General features: G+C 44.1%; 1 protein-coding gene across 3 annotated transcripts in view; it reads right to left on the bottom strand.

Annotated features, from left to right (window-relative positions):
* Positions 1 to 5,822: 5,822 nt before the first annotated feature.
* Arid5b (AT-rich interaction domain 5B) overlaps positions 5,823 to 18,597 on the bottom strand; it is a 177,084-nt gene continuing 164,309 nt past the window's right edge. For all 3 annotated transcript variants that reach the window (XM_006994212.4, XM_076557053.1, XM_076557054.1), the window contains 2 exons: positions 12,631 to 12,829; positions 5,823 to 8,683 (listed from right to left, as the gene is read on the bottom strand). In XM_006994212.4, coding sequence (XP_006994274.1) covers positions 6,515 to 8,683; positions 12,631 to 12,829 — 2,368 coding nt within the window. In that variant the 3' untranslated portion in view covers positions 5,823 to 6,514. The remainder of the gene's footprint in view (positions 8,684 to 12,630; positions 12,830 to 18,597) is intronic.

Here is an 18,597-nt window from a genome sequence, read left to right as displayed (position 1 = left end):
AGATTTTAATTCCTGTGATGTGTAAATCCAGAATGAGATAGAGCATCACCACTAATTAATTAATTTCTTTTTTGCCAAGAAGAGGTGCCATGTTTCTTGCTTGGCAATATTAGCAATGTGTAGATATGGAATTTCTTCAGTTGGTTCTAGCCAAGAACACAAATTGGTCAACTGGATCTTCTAGATTTGTCTTGTCCTATTTGGTATCTAGCTACATGTGGCTACTCAAACTTAATATCTAAAACTAGATGGAAGTCAGGAGTCAGTTTCTTTGTCACATGGGGCACATTTTAGGGGCTCAGTTGCCACACTGGCCATGAGATATGATATTGGAAAATCTTCCAGAACATTTCTACTACCCCAGAAGTTGTACTGGATGGTTGCATCTTACAGTGAGTCAGCCACAATGACCGTGGTGGTGATTCTGAGAACCGACCTGATTGACCTATACATGAGGCTGCTGGCTGAATGCCTGTGGTTTTGACCTATACACAAGGCAGCTGGCTGAGTGCCTATGGTTCTGGAAAACATGATTAAAAATAGTCTACTATTTCAACAAATGCTTCACAATGTTACTTCTGGGAACTTGCCCAGAGGCCCTCAAATTCAGGAATTCTGAATCCATGAACCACAAATTAATGCGATTTACTTTTATTTTGTAGATCGCGCTTAAGGCTCTCCTTTATTTTACCCTATTCCTGACCACTGGTCATTTCCAACTCTTTCTCTGTCACTTATACTTACTGTAAATAATCACTTAGTTCCTGGTTGCTATCAGCTGTAAAACATTTGTTCTCTTTGGCCACTTTCTTGGAATGCATCGTTAGGCATTTTCATTGCTTTTGTGGCCTGAGTGAATCTTTACCAAAAGTATTGTCCCTTCTGACAATATTTGCCAACCCAGCCTGGTTAAAAATAGATAACTTATCATGAAGTTTCCTGTTGTGTATGAATCAGGGACTCTGATCTACAAAGGCCAAATGTGTCACTGAGGGAAAGATGTTCTTTTGATGCATTCAACCAAGTCAAATGATATGATGAAATGCACATCGATCCGAATGACGGTCAGATGACCATGGGGCTAGGGGATCTTCCTATTAGAAAATGGATTGCTCTCAGCAAGGAGAGGGTGAGGCCACAGCCATGTTGTCACAACTTTTGCTGACCCCATAGTCCAATGGAGATGTCCTTCTCATGAGAAAAGGGATCCTTGGTATTTTTTTTTTAATCTAACTATGTTTTCCCCCATCCTTTCAGAATTATGGTGGCATGGCCTCTCCTGTCTATACAAAGCCCATCCTGATGATATGATGTGGTCTTACGCCTCACTGGCCACCAAAAATCCTCCCTGACCCCATCCCTGTCCCTCCTGCCTTGTCTCTGTGACTCCTTAGGAAAGGAATCCACGGTGCTGTTTTGTGAATGCCTCATTTCAACTGACTAGCTGAGGACAAGCCCACAGGCTTCAAAGGAAAGACGCAACATCTTTATCTACCATCTCCACCCAATGGATACAAAAGATACTGACCTCCGCATCTGTTTTTCTACCTTTTCAACCCTTGTGTTCTTTCTCCGGGGCCCTCTGACGTGACCATCCAGTCTACCACCCCCAAGCAAAACGGTCACCGCCTCTAGATTAGGCTGTGCTCAGTTGCCTTCATACAGCCTTTCTTTGGAGAATGACGTCAGCGGCGACAAAGCCAAACCTGTGACCACCCTGCTTAAACCTCTCTTTCTGGTCAGGATACTGACCGGAAGCTCGGTCTGGCCTATTTAGATGATCTCTGCCATACTTTAACCTCCCCTAACCACATTCCCTCCTCGATGTAATCATGCCTTAGAAGCTATCACTCCCAGACCCCCTTCCATTCCTGTAAGATGAACTCCCTCCTGCCTTGGGGCCTTTGCACATGTGGTCCCTGGTGCTTGAATTACTCTCTCCCAGTGCCCTCTCACTTTGCTAATTCATGCTTGTCCTGCATAAAGGTTCAGTGATGACTTCCTCTTCACGTTAGTCATTAAACTCTTCTCCCCCCAGAATGAGGCCACCTCGGGCTTTCGCCGTTATAAGGGTGACCGACTGACTCTTCCCAGTGAGACACCTCCACAGGCAGTGTTTCTTACTCTCTACTGTATTCCCAGTTCTGTACACCTAGCTTGGCCAGAGAGGTATCAAAACACATTTGTTGACTAAACCAACAAACAGTAATTTTATGTGCCTGCTAGCATAGGACATGCCCAGATTTTTAGGGCCCCAGACTTCAAATCTCTGCTCTGCCATTTGTAAGTCAGGCACTCTTGGATAAGTAAAGGCCTCTCTAAGCTATCGTTTTCTCATTAGTAAATCAGCCATAACCATATGTACATGAAACTTCCAGAAGGTTCCCAATGAGCCACATTCAGTATTATCACCATCTCCAATCTAGAGACCAGAGACTGGAAATCCTCTGCTGAGACCACAAAGCTCCCTGGGAATAAGTGACGGACACCCCAAAGGAAACAGATAGTAACATTTTTTATTAAATATTACAGTGGATCAAAAAGTACAAAATATCTCTTGCCTGCTATGTGATTGGGAAACTATTGGCACGGAATACAGTATCAAAAGCAGTAATAAGTACAATTTGGAAAACATACAAAATTGAGTGTTTATAGTTGGCTCAGCATTCTTCTGGTAGTGTTTAAACTAACGCAAAGGTTACTCAATAACCTCTCCATTGGGAAATTATATAACATCACTGGGCCAGGTCATTATATACAAATGATCACCTTACAGAGCATAGAGGTTACATTAGCTGGAGTCACTCAAAGTGTACACTATTTACAACACAGGAGAGTTTAAAAAAGTATAAACAGCCAAGAGATTATGCTGCTATTTTTTTTTTTCAGAGATCTTTCTGCCATGGGGAGACAAGCAGAAGATCCAATACATCAACAACCGACACCGGAGCCGAGGTGCTCACTGCTCCAGGCGTGTGGGTCTCACCAGGGCAAAACCGTTCCCGTTACTCTCTCAACTCGGGACGACGACGAGTCAAACTGGACCACATGGGACTTGGCTGACCACCACCAAATGTAACTTAGTGGGACAACAAGTGAAGAGAAATAATGGTTCTCTTTGAAGGCACACTACATAAAATATATTTGTGGGACCACCTTGAAATTTCCATCAGACACACATCAACACAGTGAAATACAGTACTTAAGGATTCATGCACCAGGTTGCAAAGCTGTGACGTCAACACGGAGTCTTGACAAACCCTTCTACGGATGCCCTGATGAGCAAGCGAAATCGAGAGCTTCTAGCTAAGAAATAAATCAGTCCTGTGGCAAATACTTAACACCTTTGAGTCACTTACTAGGAAAAATACTTTAAACCTAAAGTTTGGTTGGGCTGTCATGGTATTTTACTTTTTCTTTATATTTTATTTCGAAGTCAAATTGCCAAAAGTTAGGCCAGAAGTTGCACGGAGATGATATATTTTAAAATATTATTTAGAATCTCCAAATCTCCAATAATTCACGGGCTTAGTGCATTTTGAATTGCAACATTTCTCGGAAGCCACACTTGGTAAATGGATTTATGACTCCGGTGCCAATTGGATTCCACAGTTTCCTTTACAGAACTACCAATAACAATGGTTTGATTGCACAAAGAAGGACTTGTGCAATGCCATTCAATAATAAGGCCCCTTGAACTCAAACAATGCAAACAAAGCCTGATTTAAGACTTTTTAAAACGTCCTTCTCAGCCAATGAAAAATTCAATGGTCTTTTTGAAAGATTTCCAAGATCTCCCGTTTGGAGTTTTAAAATAAATAACACACCGCTTCTGCTTCTGTTCTTTGCATTTGTCCTGATGTTTTTGCCGAGGGTCTGAGCTTCCTTCAGCAGAAATGGTGAGTCTCCTCTCGGAAGAGATGAGAAAAACAATAGCTGGACTATGTTGACATTGTTTGAAAATGGTGTGATCGAATTCCTACATGATGAACACATCTCAACTCACCACACTGAGGAAAACAATCACCCCATCTTGCAAATGGGTGAGCTCGTGGGGGAGTGGGGAGGGGGCGGCGACACAGACATCCCCGTTTTCTTCGAGAAAAGAACTCACAGGGACCTTGTATGGATCCAGCCCATGCCTGCTGCAGAATCCCTGGTTCTTTTTTCTCCTCTTCTGATTCTGACCATTCAATCTAGTGCAACTTTCTCATACTGTGTCCTGGCCAGCATCATGCTGGCTGGAATTGAGACCCCCCCCCCCAACACACACACACACACACACACACACACACACACACACACACACACACACCCTTTCTTGTGCAACAGCAGAATAATCTGCATGTGCACATTTATGATCTAAGTTATACTAGTCTATCTATGGTCCTATTAAATATAATATATATATATATTATTCCACAGGAAGGTAAATAATTAATTGAAGCGAATGGAACTCTTAACACTGGGTCGCTACATTCCTTTGTTTCCACCTTTGGATAGCATGTTACTACATGGACTATTTGGCTTCATATCATGAGGACATTTCAATACAAATGAGTGGCATGCATGGCTTTGAGTAAGAACCGCAGTTTCACGGTCACTGGTTTTGATTATTTTTGTAGTTGAAGTTACCTATTCAGAGATGTTGAAAACTGTCATCAAGTTTCATAGACTTAAATATGTCAGAGGTAAAAATAAAAAGACTTGGTTAACTATGGTCCTAGAGTCTACCGGTAGTGTCGCGGGGGAGGAGGGCAGTGGCCTGGGACTTCTCCAAGCAGCTTTTGGCAGAGTTGGGTGGAGATGGGAAGGAAAATCCACTCTATGGGTCCACTTGCTACACTTAGCAGATGTGATACCTTGGGAGCAAATGGAATCAGTGTCAAGAATGACAGCCAAACACACCCCAGAGCAGACAGTATGGCCACGTGGTGAAACACTTGATACAAAACACCTTACGTGTACACATCCTCATCAAACCCACCCCCCAGAAACCCAAGGAGGATGGCTTTCTTTCGAAACAGATTGTCCAATTACTTCCCAAAGATGTAACCTGGGAGAATCTTGCTAGGAAACTAAAAAAGCCAGCTGATGATGACAATAACTCTGTCACCCAAGGGGCCGAGGCCTGGCTGGGAGGCCCAGTGGTCAGATCTTGGGTAGCCCCCTTCTCGGCTGGACAGTCACACACCATTCCTTTCCCAGTCCCCTTCTCCGGACCATTTAAAAGGTGCAGTCCCAACACCAGCATGAGTCACCCTGGCTCTTAAGTTTTGAAATTCCTAAAACGTCTGCACAGCCCACACGTGTGTCCTCTAGACCGTTAGTCAGTGGCTTTTTGCCAACAGGGTTTTTTTTTTGTTTTATGATTTCTCTGGTATGTAGGACGGGTTCACAGCCTAGATAAGGTGAGTACAATGCTTAATATTTTCACATAATCCAATACTTCAAAGCAAAGCATTTGGCTGGAGAAGCAGTGTCTAAGCTCTCTCAACTACGCCCCTTAGGAGGACCGGAATCCTCGAGGCGCAGACCCGCAAAGGCACGGGCTTTCCGCTAGCTCGCGTTCTCCACGGGTTCTTTTCAGTCGGTTCCACTAAAATCAGTTGCTTCAATTTGTAAACAATAACTTGACCACCCAAAGCTGCTCAAAAGAAGAAGTGGGGGGGAGGGGGGGAATTGATACAATACACATCAACAACTAGTCAGTCAGCCTTGCAAACGGAACAGAACAAAAAAACAAAAACAAAAAAACCCAAAAAACAAAAACAAACAAACAAAAAAAAACCAAAACAAACCCAAAACAGAAGACCTGCAAATAGAAGAGATACCGTTTAATTAAAAAACAAACACATAAACCCCAAAAATACCCCAGGGCAGGAACAAGAAAGAACCAGGAGAAAACAGAACTATCTGTATATAAATTAGGTGAGCGAACAGTGATACGGGTAGCTTTAAGAAGCAAATATATACAGTTTAACAGTGTTTACTTCTCTGGATTGTTTAATAGTGTCAGGATGAAAGGTCTCTTTAAGTTTTACTATACATTGCATTGATTGAACTTGGTGAGTTTTATGAAAAAGAGGGACGTCCCCTGGCTGGTGCTTGCCAGTCCTTTCCTGCCCTGTCCTTTGAAAAGCCTGCCCCCACTTTTTTTTTTTTTTTTTTTTTTTTTTTGCTTAGATTGCTTCCCTACCATCCAAACCCAGGGCGGGTCCTCTGAGTTCTTCTGGGATAGACACAGATACCCTTCACAAAGATCCACTTGAAAAGGAGGTCTGCAGGCCGGCCCTAGGCCATCTGTGTTGGAAGGACAACTGGCCAGCCAGCCTAGGGTTGTCCTCGGAAAAGGTAGGCGTGTTCACCTGGCCTTTAGGCCTCTATGGCTGGGACGAAGTGTTATCGCCGGATGAGAAGGAATACTGACTTCCAACTCTGCAAGCCAGCCCTCCGGGGTTGGCACGCGGACCCCCCCGCCGCCGCCGTCTGGGGATGCTGGGCACAGCGAGGCTTACAGTTTTGTGCTGGGGTGTACAGAGGACAGCTGAGACGGTGGGAAGGCAGCCTGAGGGTTGATAGCAGCTAACGGGTAGATGCTGTTGTGCAACAGGTCCCCGTAGGAACTTCCCACGGGGGTCGCGGCAGCCAAGTGTCTGTACAGCTGCTGAGAATTGGTCGGCGATGTAAAAATCCCTCTTTGCATCACGAGCGAGTGGAAAGCCAGGGGCTGCATGAGAGGAGACAGCACCGTCTGGTTCTTCAAGTACTGCAGAGAATGGGAGTACCCGGCCGGGAGCCTGGAGTTGAGGCCTGAGTTACACAGGCTACCAGAATACAAACCTGGGAAGATGGGAGAGGAGACCGGAAGCTTGTGGCCTTCGGACGCAGCCCCGGAATGCCCGACGTAAGCTCCCTTGCTGCTCTCGCTCTCCTGTTCAGAGGCCTTTTCTTTCCCAGAAGCCTCTTTGGCTGGGTCCAAGGGAGACACAGCCCGGGCTTTTTTCCCAGCGATCACAAGATCCAAATCCTCCAGGCTGCGCTTTATAGGGCGAGCCGCTCCAATGTTCTGAGGGCTCATCTTCCGGTGCAGGATGGGATGGACCATGCCTTCCATTTTCCTGAAGTTCTCCAGTCTCACATGGTGAGGTTTTCCCGACCTTGCAATCGACTCGGGGTATTTTTTAGGCGTCGACATGGTCATGGGAGATACCCGGCAGGCTTTGGGGTGACAGTCTCGACTCTGGCTGCCGATGACCTGGAACTGGGAGGCGCCTTTGATCTCCTGGGACCCCGAGGCTGAGTGGGCCAGGCCCAGGACTTTGCTGGTTAGTTTCTGTGGGTTCTTGGGAAGGCTCAGGTCCGTTGGTTGATCATCTCTAGAGGCTTCTGCCGCAGCCAACTTCTTATCTTGCAGATGCAGAGAGGCGAGATAATTGGCATGGACCTTCTCTGGGTGTTTGTGAGCAAGAAAAGCGCCGTTTTCAGATTCCTGGTACACGTCTCTAGAGGCATACTTGGGCGACTGCTCGTTGTGAAGATGGTGTTCCGTGTGTCGGTAGAGGCTGTGGAGATGCGGGGATGAGTAGAAGTCTGCCAGGAAACTGGGCATGTGGGCGTGGGAGACCGCTCTTTTCTCTAAGAGTTTGTCCTTGCCCTCCTGCGCCTCTTGCTTCAGGATGTAGGAGTCGGCCAGGGAGCTGAGCTGGTGCTTGGAGAGGCCGCAGCGGTGAGCATCGGACCGACTCAGTTTGTCGTGCTTAAAGATCTCATTGATGCCCTTTCTCTCCTCCGAGGCCTTGCTTTTGAAGCTCTGGACATGTTGGATTACGGACGGCCGGCTGACGGTCGTGTGATCAGAGCTTTGGCTGTGGTGGGCCTGGGACAAACCCGAGCACAGGTCGTCCCTGGCAATCAGCTTCTTCTTGCTGATCAGAGGGGGTGGGGAGCCATAGGGATAGCTGCTGGAGAGGCTCGCCCCACTCACCTGAGACAAAAGCTTTTTCTTGGCCAGTGGGGACATGATCCCGGGGTTGCCCCGGGAGTAGAGCAGGGGCGTGTAATTAAGTCCGTGGTTCTCATTCATGGGTCCGGTCAAGTCTTTGTCTTTGAACATGTCAAACGATTGGACCACAAGGACCTTCGGGGTCTGCTTGAGGGCAGTGTGGATGTCGTCACTGCCCAGCTGGTCCACCTTCACAGTGCAGTTGGCAATATAGTTAGTCATGGCGGGAAGCTTGTCTTCCTCCGCCTCGTTCTGGCTTGCCAGGGGTGGCTGGGTGGCGGGAAAGCTGCTGGGAAAGGGTGCTTCTTGGAGGTCATTTTCTGAGCTCTCTGTAAAGCAACAGGGTTTGGCTTCTTGCTTTGAGTCCATCTGGGAGCTGGGAGAGGCGAGGGGCTGTTTGCCAGCCCCAGGGGTGGGAGCTGAATCTCTTTCGGGAGGCAGGGGAGGGCTTGGGAGTACAGGAGTGGGGCCCTTGTCTCCCGCCTCCTCAGCCTCCTTCTCACTGGTGGAACCTTGCTCAGTCTCATTGCCCCTTTCTGGGTCTGCTCTGGACACCGGCGCCCTCGCTGCAAGATCCTTGTGCCCTTCTGGTTTCTTCTTGACTTCGGGAGCAGGGAGAGGCTCTGGGATGCTTTTCTGGCTTACTGCCTCATCTTCCTTCCCTTGTTCCGCCGAAACCTGGACAAACATGGTAGGAGACACTTAGAGGAGAACCAGGCACATCGGCACACTTCATCAAGAAATAAAGCATCACGCACATCGGGCTTGGAATCAGGCTTGTCAATCAGCTCACCAAGTTTTCATAAGGCTTTATTACTCCCCAATCATGCCTCTAAACAAAGGAAGCCAAATTACAGAAACATTCGGGGAAACAAGCATGTTCACTTCAGCCCCTTACGAGACACCTATCAAAACAGCAGAGTGATGTACCAATGATCGGCACACTCACATCACTTCTGCATCCCGCAATACAGTTTAATTCTAAGGTTGTCTTCCTGTCAAATCAGTCAATTATCCAAATAGGTTTTAAATTACACATTGCATTTTATGAGACTTCTCTGAAAGATTTTTTTAAAAAGCGTCTCTCGTTCAAATAATTAAACCAACCCCATGTCAATAACAAACAACAAACTTAACTCCTGGCCTTTCCTTGAGAACCATCCCTTCCTAAGGAACTCAATGGGATCCACCGGAAACCAGCTAGGCTTACACGTTAATCATTTCTTAGAACTCCACAGTGTGCAGGTCTTGTTAAAATACCAAAGACATATGCAGATGGGATGTGTGCTCCCAGGGATAGGGAATATTCTAAGTCCTTCTGTGGCACACCAAACTCATTGCTATCAAAGCCAAAAATGAAATGAACATGATTCAGGTGGGCGGTGTCACCCTCAATACAGATTTTCTATTTATTGAAATAAATTGTCATCTAGAGGATGGATACTCCCTGTTTGCAGTGGGTATGGGCACAATTCAATCCATTTACTACTCAGTCATTAAGTTTTAATCTTTCAGGCGAATTTAACTTTTCACCTGTGATACAGCTGATGGACAAGCCTTTCCATAATAGATCTGACATGCTTCAGTGAGACAATCATCAAACATTTGAATTGAGTTGGTCCTCACTCCCTTTTCCCAATCACATCACCGGAACATTTTTCTACTGTGAAGAAACCTGCATCATATCTTTGACAACTAAAAATGTTGAAGGATATTTAGGAAAAGTGATTTCAAGGACTCATACTCATTTTATAGATATTTTCCCTCAAATCTACATGAAGATCTCCCCACCTACTAGGCATGGGTGATACCTGAGAGCCTGCCCATTTTCTTGCACTAATTACTGTATTTTTAAGTGCAGGCGTCAATCCCAATTCTACACTAATAATCATCACTTGTCTCTTCAGAGTATACATTAAATTAAAAGATATGAAAAAGAGTGATTGCAAAAGGCAGACTGTCCTCAATTCTTCCAAGTGTCTATGACCTTGGCCTTCAGCTACATTGGAGTCTCGCATGTCTTGTCTATAAACCTGGTTTAGGGATGGATTTGAAAGTCAGGCCAACAAAAATAAAAGCATTTGTTTCTTTTTTTTCCCCAAAGATGATGCTTTCTGAACTTCCTGGGTCTGTCTAAGGATAGAGCCTCACTCTGTACTCTGTAATCCCTGAGGATAGTGGATTTGACTAGACCCCTCCTCTCTCCACTGAGTTCAGCACTTTAGATAGAAAACATCAAAAACTACAATATGGCATTAAATATAACCCCCGAGCCTGGCTCGCAGATATGCTGAATTCATGACATAGGTATTCGGTGGGCCTGGTTCTTACTGAATGGATCATTTCAAAGGGGTTGAGATATCAGGACTTCCTATGACAGGAAGTCACAGAAGCTCCAGATGCCCAGAGCCCAGTTGAGGAAAGGTTATCATTGGCAATGGGATGATTTCCTTTTGGAGAATAGGGAGCTCCACAGCTGTCAGAGGTTTGCTGGACTCTTTGTAGCAAGGCTCCTCACTCTGTTCTTGGGAATGGTCACCACCTCATGGAGCTAATGGGCTCCATGGTTGGACTGAGGATCCCTCCCACAGTTCACAAACTCACTGTTTTCAAACTTTCCCCCCTCTGATGGAGCCAGTCAAAGGTCAGCTGGCCCCATGACCCCCCAAGCATCCGCTGGTGCTTTGGCTGTGGTGTGGATCTGGTGTCTAATAGAACTGACCAATCCAAAGCCCTGGGATAAATCACCAAGCCAGCAGGATCAAGGAGGAATGGAATGTAACCCTTAACTTGGAATTTCCTTGCTTTGGGCCATTTATGTTGCAAACTTGCAAATGTTTAGAAGTTGGCAGCATCTTGTATTGTCTTCCTTTTGGAGTTGCTAGAGCTTAAAATAATTATAAAACCTAATAAATTCGGGTCTGGCTCAGGTTGGGACAGTAGGATTGTGAGTTCAAGTCCTGCCTGGGCTACAGTATGAGTTCCAGGCCAGCTTCAGCAACTTATGGAGACTCTGTCTCTAAACAAAAAGCTAACAAATATTCAGGGATGCAGCTCAATGATAGGACACTTCACTACTGTGTGCAAAACCCAAGGTTTGAGGTTCCATCTCCAGGGAAGCAAAGTATTAAAATTAAATTATCTTTTTAAGGAGGAATCAGCTGGGAGTTGATGTCTGTGTGTATATGTGTGTGTGTGTGTGTGTGTGTGTGTGTGTGTGTGTGAGAGAGAGAGAGAGAGAGAGAGAGAGAGAGAGAGAGAGAGAGAGAGGGAAGGAGGGAGAGAGAGAGATTGTGTGTTTAAACCGGTGTTTAATGAAGCTGTCTCTTACATGGTCATTATAAGCCTGATTTTTAGAGAGTGTTTAATATCAATACCCAAATTCCCTCAGGGGTTGAATCCTAGAACATGCTGTCTCCGAATGTAACTGCTTATTTTTTTTAATGGGCAGCAGGATTTTTTTATTATTCATGTTGAAACAGAGCCCAGTTCAGCCTTTTTTGGTTGGCTAGATGCTTCCAGTCCTGCTTTCTGCTAATAGCTTCTGGGGCTGAGGCTTCTGAATTGAAAGGTTCAGAAGCCACCTCTTAATATGAGAGACAGTAATGGTTTCTGTGGAATCACTCAAAAATTCTCCATAGAAAAGACAGACCAAAGACCTTGTTAAATTGGTCTCAGCCCAAGGACACTGAATGGAGGTCAAGAATGAGAAGCAAACATCCCTAAAATCTGGGGGAGAGACCCGAGGAGACATTCGGGGACTTCATTAGCTTCCCTTCCCTGATACCTGCTCCCCGCCCCCCAAGTCACACTCACTCCTTAATTAACGTGGCTCTGAAATCCCCAAGAAGCTACGTTTACTTAGGGGACTCCTGAGTTTTAGGAGGTTTTAGTTTGGTCTCCAATTCTGAGCCTTTGCTCCCAGGTCCCTTCAGGGTATTCTCGTCTTTCCAGATTCTTCCAGATTCTCGTCATAGCCTGGATCACTGTTTACAATACAATTGCATCATTGCATCTCAGCTCCCAAGGGAAAGAAAGCTTTCAGGCTTTAAGAAGATTTATTTTAATTAATTATTACTATGAGTTATTAATTATTATTTGTGTGTGTGTGTGTGCGCGCGCGCGCGCGCGCGTGCGCTGTGTGCTGTGTGTGTGCTGGTACCCTCAGAAGCCAGGAGAGGCCATTGGATTCCATGGAACTGTAGTTACAGGCAGTTATGAGCTGCCCTCCAAGATGGGTGCTGAGAACCGAACTTAGATCCTCTGGAAGAGTAACAAGTGTTCCTCAGGGCTGAGCCATCTCTCCATTCCATAAGTGAAGGGTTTCTAAAGTTCCTTTTGAGAATTTGTGTATTTTATGTACACGTGTGCAGGCCAGTGGACAACTTTCCAGAGTTGTGCTCTCCTTTTACTATGTGTGTCCTGAGGAGCAAACTCATGCCATCAGGCTGGGCGGCCAGTGCCACTCACCTAACCCTCTTGCCAGCCCAGAGCTTAGAGTTGGTGACTTCTCAGAGCAGCCACGAGATATACAGAGACCTCGGTGGAGATTCTGGGGGTCTAGAAGCCCCAGAGGCAGAGTGTGTTTCCCAGGTCTTGTATCTCTGGGAGACATAGCAACTCACCTCAGATGTATCCTGGGGCTTTGGTGTATTCTCTTTCTCTTTCTTGTTTTTGGGCAGTTCATGTTTGATGCGTTTGGTTCCGGATACTTTCGTTTTATTCTCGTTTTCCGGTGAGTTGTTTTCCTGTTTCCGGGGTTTGATTGGCGGCAAAGGCTTATCTTCTTCTCCCTTGATAAACCTTTCATATGGTAGGATTAACCTAGAAGGAAAGCAGAAGGGATGGTACATCAGTTGGCCAATTCTAATGACATCATCGCTCTGGAGCTTATTTTCTCTTACTGTAGTAGCTCTGCCCTAGACCTGTAGGGATGCATTCTAAGACTCCTCATGGATGCTGAAACTGTTATTAGTACCAAGCTCTCTCTATATCCTGTCCTTTCCCTACACTTAAATACCTAATAAAGTTTAATTTATAAATTGGGCGGAGTAAGAGATTAGTAGCTGTAACTAATAAAATAGAACAATTATAACAGCATACCGTAAAAAAAAAGTTATATAAATGTGACTCTCTCCAACCAGTCAAGATTAATATTGTTTTCCAACTATGGCTGACCATAGGCAGCTGAAAGCATGCAAAGCAAAACCATGTACAAACAAATGTAATCTACTTTCTTAGTAATACTTGGTTATCTGATCACTGAAATGTGTCTCTGGAAGACTTCCCTCCTTTTGGTTTTGTGATTTGATACACCAAGGACACCAATGGAGATGGCCAAGGTTGACACTGTCACAATCACCCTTAGCACTTGGCTGACTGCCAACGACATCAGAGTAATAATGACAGCTGCTGTCCATTTACTGTTTTGTCAAATGCACGTCGAGTACCCACCCTAAGCCAGGCACTGTTCCAGATCCTGAAATACAGCCATGAACAAAACGTTCATAGCCTCTGACCTCATTTGGTGTCTATTCTAAGACAGGCTAGGTACAAGATGCCAATCATTCCACATAATCCCCACCACATCTCTTCACGTTATTGTCGTTATCATCCCAGTCATCACCATAGTCATCATCATCCTCCCAAGATTAAACCAGGCACCTAAGGGTCACAACATCTGTTAGACCTGGAGCTTGAATGTGTTTGCATCTCTGGCCAGAGTTTTCCTTTGTATTTAACCTCAAAATGTAGACCTGACATGATACATTTGAAAGAAACTGCTTTTATGAAACCTAACCCTAGATACAATGAATATACACCACTGAAAAATAGATATATCTTATAAATATAATATAATACTGACTTTGATACTCCCCACCCCCACACATTGAGAAGACCAGCACTTGAGATAAAGGGACAAGAGGAGGCATGCGCAGTTTGGCCAAAACAGATGTATTCTCTACCCCTTAAGATTATCAGGAAGTCTGGTTTTTTTGGGAGGGGGTGCGAGTAGAGTGGGGGTACCAAGTTAGAAAGGGCCCCAGCAAGGAGGAAGCCAGCTAACCACGAAAGCAACAGAAATCAGAGGGCTGAAAAATCCAAGCATTTTAATTACATAACTTTAAAAAACAAAGCGCATAAAATTGCTCTAAAAAGAGAAACATCAAAGGGCTCTGGTTTTAGTCTGTTCCCTTTGCGACACAGCTCTTGATCTGAACAGGGAAAGAGCTGATGTAATTAAAAGGCACGGATTGCATTACAATCCCAGTTTCGACTTCAGTGATTAAAGTTTTTCTAATGCATTTGGTATGATTAATGACTCACTGTGGGATTAATACAAGACTCAGCCTTAAAAATATGAGCCTTAATACAGCAAACATAATTTGTTTTAAATACGACAAGTTGACTCAATGAAGAAAATGTACTTGGCTGACAAAAAACAATCTGTTCAAATATTGGGAATCTTTTATTTTTAAACTAAGACACCCAGGCCAAAAAAAAAAAAAAAAAAAAAAATCCCTGATTTGGAATATTTGTTGAGTATCTTAACATTGGTTTCTGATTGTACAATTTGCCTACTTGCTCCTTAAATATACACCACTGTTCCAGGTTTCACAATAAAGACATGGGGATATTTGAGACACAGAGAGTTCATTCTTTAACAACAAAGCAAACTGTGGAAAAGTCGAATGCCGATTTATGGTATTTTAGGACCCAAATCCATTCACTGAGCATGCTCAGACAAGGTATGTGCAAGGAGGCATGGATAATACTTTTGAGGCCTCTGTCTGGCAGTGAGCCAGCCACGAAGATCAACACAACCCATGGGGGATAGTTATCTTCAGATCCCATTACAACCCGAGTTTAAACATGTTACAGCTGCTAAAACTGGAAACCGCTCTCTTAATGTAGACTTACTAAAATAATATATGTTTGCCAAATACCTGCTTCCCACCATAATATTACAGTGCCTGTTTACATAAGGAAGAGCATAACTATGCAGAAGAGAGAAAAAGGCAGTCTTGTTCATACTTGAATTTATTCTGTCTCATCTTTAAAGTCCATAACTTATTCCCCCCAATTTCTCTGGCCTCTGGGTTCTTCTGCCAGGGACTTATTCCCTTTTCCAATATCAGAAGGTAAGGGATTCTTCAACCAGGAGCAAAATGCATTGAATATTTTAAACTGGAAAAAATATTTTAAATGGATTGTAATGAAAACACATTTTATTGTTGGGACAGATAGGTTTGTTGTGCTTTTGTTTTGTTGCCATGGGAACCAAGGAGCTCAGAAGCCCTGGTATTTCAGCCGTTGCCATTTATGATACCTCCCTTCCCCCAGTTCCCTTGTCTAATGGAGATGGGGACATCAGGAGGGACCCTCTTGCTTGAGAGTGACCGTGCTGAGTTTGAGGAGAAGGAAGGAAAGCAGAGAACAAGGTGGGGACCCACCTGGGGGACCCTAAGAAGACCCTCACTCTGGGTGACAGTCTTAGGCTAACTCAGCTCTCCAGTATACACCAAGAAACAACATGATTTTATCTTACAATTTTGCAAGTTCATGAGGATGGGCAATATTCATTCTCTCTCTCTCTCTCTCTCTCTCTCTCTCTCCTGCTCTTCTCTCATTTTTCTCATTTTGACTCAACTCAGCAGCTGGCAATCCTCCAACAGTACAAAATATATTTCACTTTGCTGGTCAAAGGCCTGAAGCCAGAAGGCAGGAAATCAGGAATTAAATGTTTCTTGTATCTGGAAAGAGGCATGACTAAGGGTAAAACTGAATCCAAACACACACTCTGCTTGTTCAAAGCTTCCAGAGGGTGTGTGTGTGTGTGTGTGTGTGTGTGTGTGTGTGTGTGTGTGTGTGTGTGTGTGTGAAGGTCAACCGAATGTGGGTTGTTTTTTTTTTCTTTCCATTTCTAAATCATTGAAAGATAATTATAGTCGATCAGAGGGGGAAAAAAAGCTCCTGAAATAAAACAAGAGAGGCAGCAGTTAAAGAGAAAGCAGTAGAAATCCCAGCTCTGAAGAACAGAGCACATTTCTCACACACAAACAAACCCTGTTTCATACAGTGACTTCCGCTTGTGGTGACTTCCTTGAGTGTTTTTCTAAGTTCTTCTGTCACGGCGCAGCACAATTACCCCACAGGATGTGATCTTATCAGCTGATTATTAGAGGTTTTCCACAAGAGGACAAAAGCTATGATGGGTTTCTGAACATTGCAGTGTTCAACGCACACACATGTTATCATTAAAAAAACAGGCTAGCCGCCATGAGATCAACATGGCCCAACACAGGAAGCTGTGCGGGTTTGTAGCCTATGAAAGAATGCAGTGTAATGCAACGTGCCAGTGGCTCTCAGAGGATTGTTTCTCAAATATTGGTAGGACAACGAAGATCTAATCAGCTTCAAAACTGTACAGATAAAAAGCAAACATGTATTACCCACTCCCCGGCCCCCCAGCACATGCAAAAATGTATCCATTACGCAGAAGAAATATTTTCATTGTGTTACAACTCAAAGAATGTAGGCTGAGTCTTGGGTGGGCAGAAGCAGTAGGGAGGAGAAGAAATACACTCATTAGTAAATCCCTACAGACCCCCCCATCTGCATCTAGAATAGAGATTGAAAGCCGGGGAGATAAATGGGTCTTTCTTCTTGTCCAGATTTCATAGCTCAGATTAGCAAAATGCTTATTTACGATGCCATTAATGGATGTGAACTAGGTAAGCCATCATGCATTTAAAAAAAATAATAATAGCACCTTTTCCTAGGCATAAGATTTGGAGCAGCATGAGATTTTATTTTTCCCCAGGAATAATACAAGAATAACATTTTTCCACCTCAGAGCAGACACAGTAGGGGAGCCTTTTGCTATTACAGAGATCCTTATTAAATTCAGTCACTGTGAAAAGACAGATTCTACCCCCTCCTTATTCTTCTTCCTTTAAAAAAAAATAAGGAAGACTCAAAAATCAACCCAAGTTAAAATTAACAAATCAATGGCATTATGGCCTTGATTTATTAATATCTGAGCCAGTAAATTATCATCATACAAGAAATTGTGGACTGGAAAATATCGTGGCTTTGCTAAATCTCTAGTTGAATAATGGCGCTCAGCACACTAGGATTTTAGATGTGCCTCATCTGATATTATAAAATATTCAATACATTTCTCTACAGCGGAAGTCAGGGGTCAGCAAATCTATTACTGTAACGTAAGAAATCTGGCAACTTGCCAACTCTCTCTCCCTTTTATTATTATTTTTAAACACAGAGGCAGATAATTTTATATTTACAAAGTCTGCAATCCTCCAGCGCCTTGCCTCTTTTTCTCAACAAAAAAGCAGCAGTGTGATATCAGAGAAGTATAGATTGCACATGTCCTGTCATTTACACTTCATACAAAAGAAAGGACTCCCATATTTATTAACACCTCCTCCCTTCCCTGTCAGAAGAGGAAAAATAATATTGTGTCTCATCCTAATGAGTGACCACTGATGTCTCCTGAATCCATGCGTATTTGTGTGGAAGGAGGGAATTTTGGGGCCAAAACATTTAGCAAATGGTATTTAAGAGGAGAAATGAGAATCCATCTATTTATAGAGAGTCCTGAAAAGGATATTAGAATAATGTCCAGAACTGATTCAATTCAGAGAATTAAGGGAGGGAGTCAGGAGTCTTTAGGGTTGTGTTGGAATCTCAAGCCTACTTAAGCTAGTTCATACGCACGCTCACAACATTTAATGAGTTTTTTAAAAAATTCAAGTTTAAACATTTGCTATAAAATTTGGAGCAGAACAGGTTAGGGGCAGAGATAATAAAACTGGTGTGTATACAAGGTTAAAAACACCAGTTTCCTTATGGTTACTCTTACGTTAACAGGGTCTCTTTGTAGCAGTAGAAAAGAAGAAACAACATGTTGATTCCACTGGGGCTTCAGACCTGACCCGACCCCAAATGGACTCATTACATCTCTGAGTCGATTCCAGGCTTGATAAATTCTAAGCCTTGGCCAGATATACCTGAGGCAGAAATTGAAAATACAACTTCACCGTGAAGTGTGGGAAGCAATCTTTCATCAAATATGGACCAGCCGAATTGCCTTTTCCCTTTGTGAAAATGGAGTGGACACCCTCACTGAGATACAAATGAGGACCGCAGCCGTGACTGACTGTACCTGCTGCCCATCTTCCCAGATGTGAGCCCAGGCCTGTGAAAATGGCAGAACAGTATTTGGGCATCAGAGAACAAGACTGGAAACCAGATATACACATGTGCTCTGTGACCCTGTGGAGCAAGGAGATTGTCTCTTCAATGGAGACAACATGCTTGAAGACACTGACATTAATGCCACATCACTCTTGTTATCGGGAAGAGAGCTTTGTTCTTAGGCCTCCTGTCATTTCCGACACACCCTCACCACAGTCCCAGGGTGGCGGTGAGCCTGCCTCAGTGAGCAGAAGGTAGAAGAAACTTATGTCATTCTGAGACCCAACAAGCTGATGGCTTGGCTCCCATCAAAGTGAGCCACTATGGAAGAGGTAGCTAAGGATTATGGGTGCTCTGAAGTGGGGTTACAA

This window comes from Peromyscus maniculatus, chromosome 21, assembly GCF_049852395.1.
Source record: "Peromyscus maniculatus bairdii isolate BWxNUB_F1_BW_parent chromosome 21, HU_Pman_BW_mat_3.1, whole genome shotgun sequence".
Lineage (NCBI taxonomy): Eukaryota > Metazoa > Chordata > Mammalia > Rodentia > Cricetidae > Peromyscus > Peromyscus maniculatus.
The sequence above is the reverse complement of the archived record's forward strand: the minus strand, read 5'-3'. Positions and strand labels throughout refer to the sequence as shown.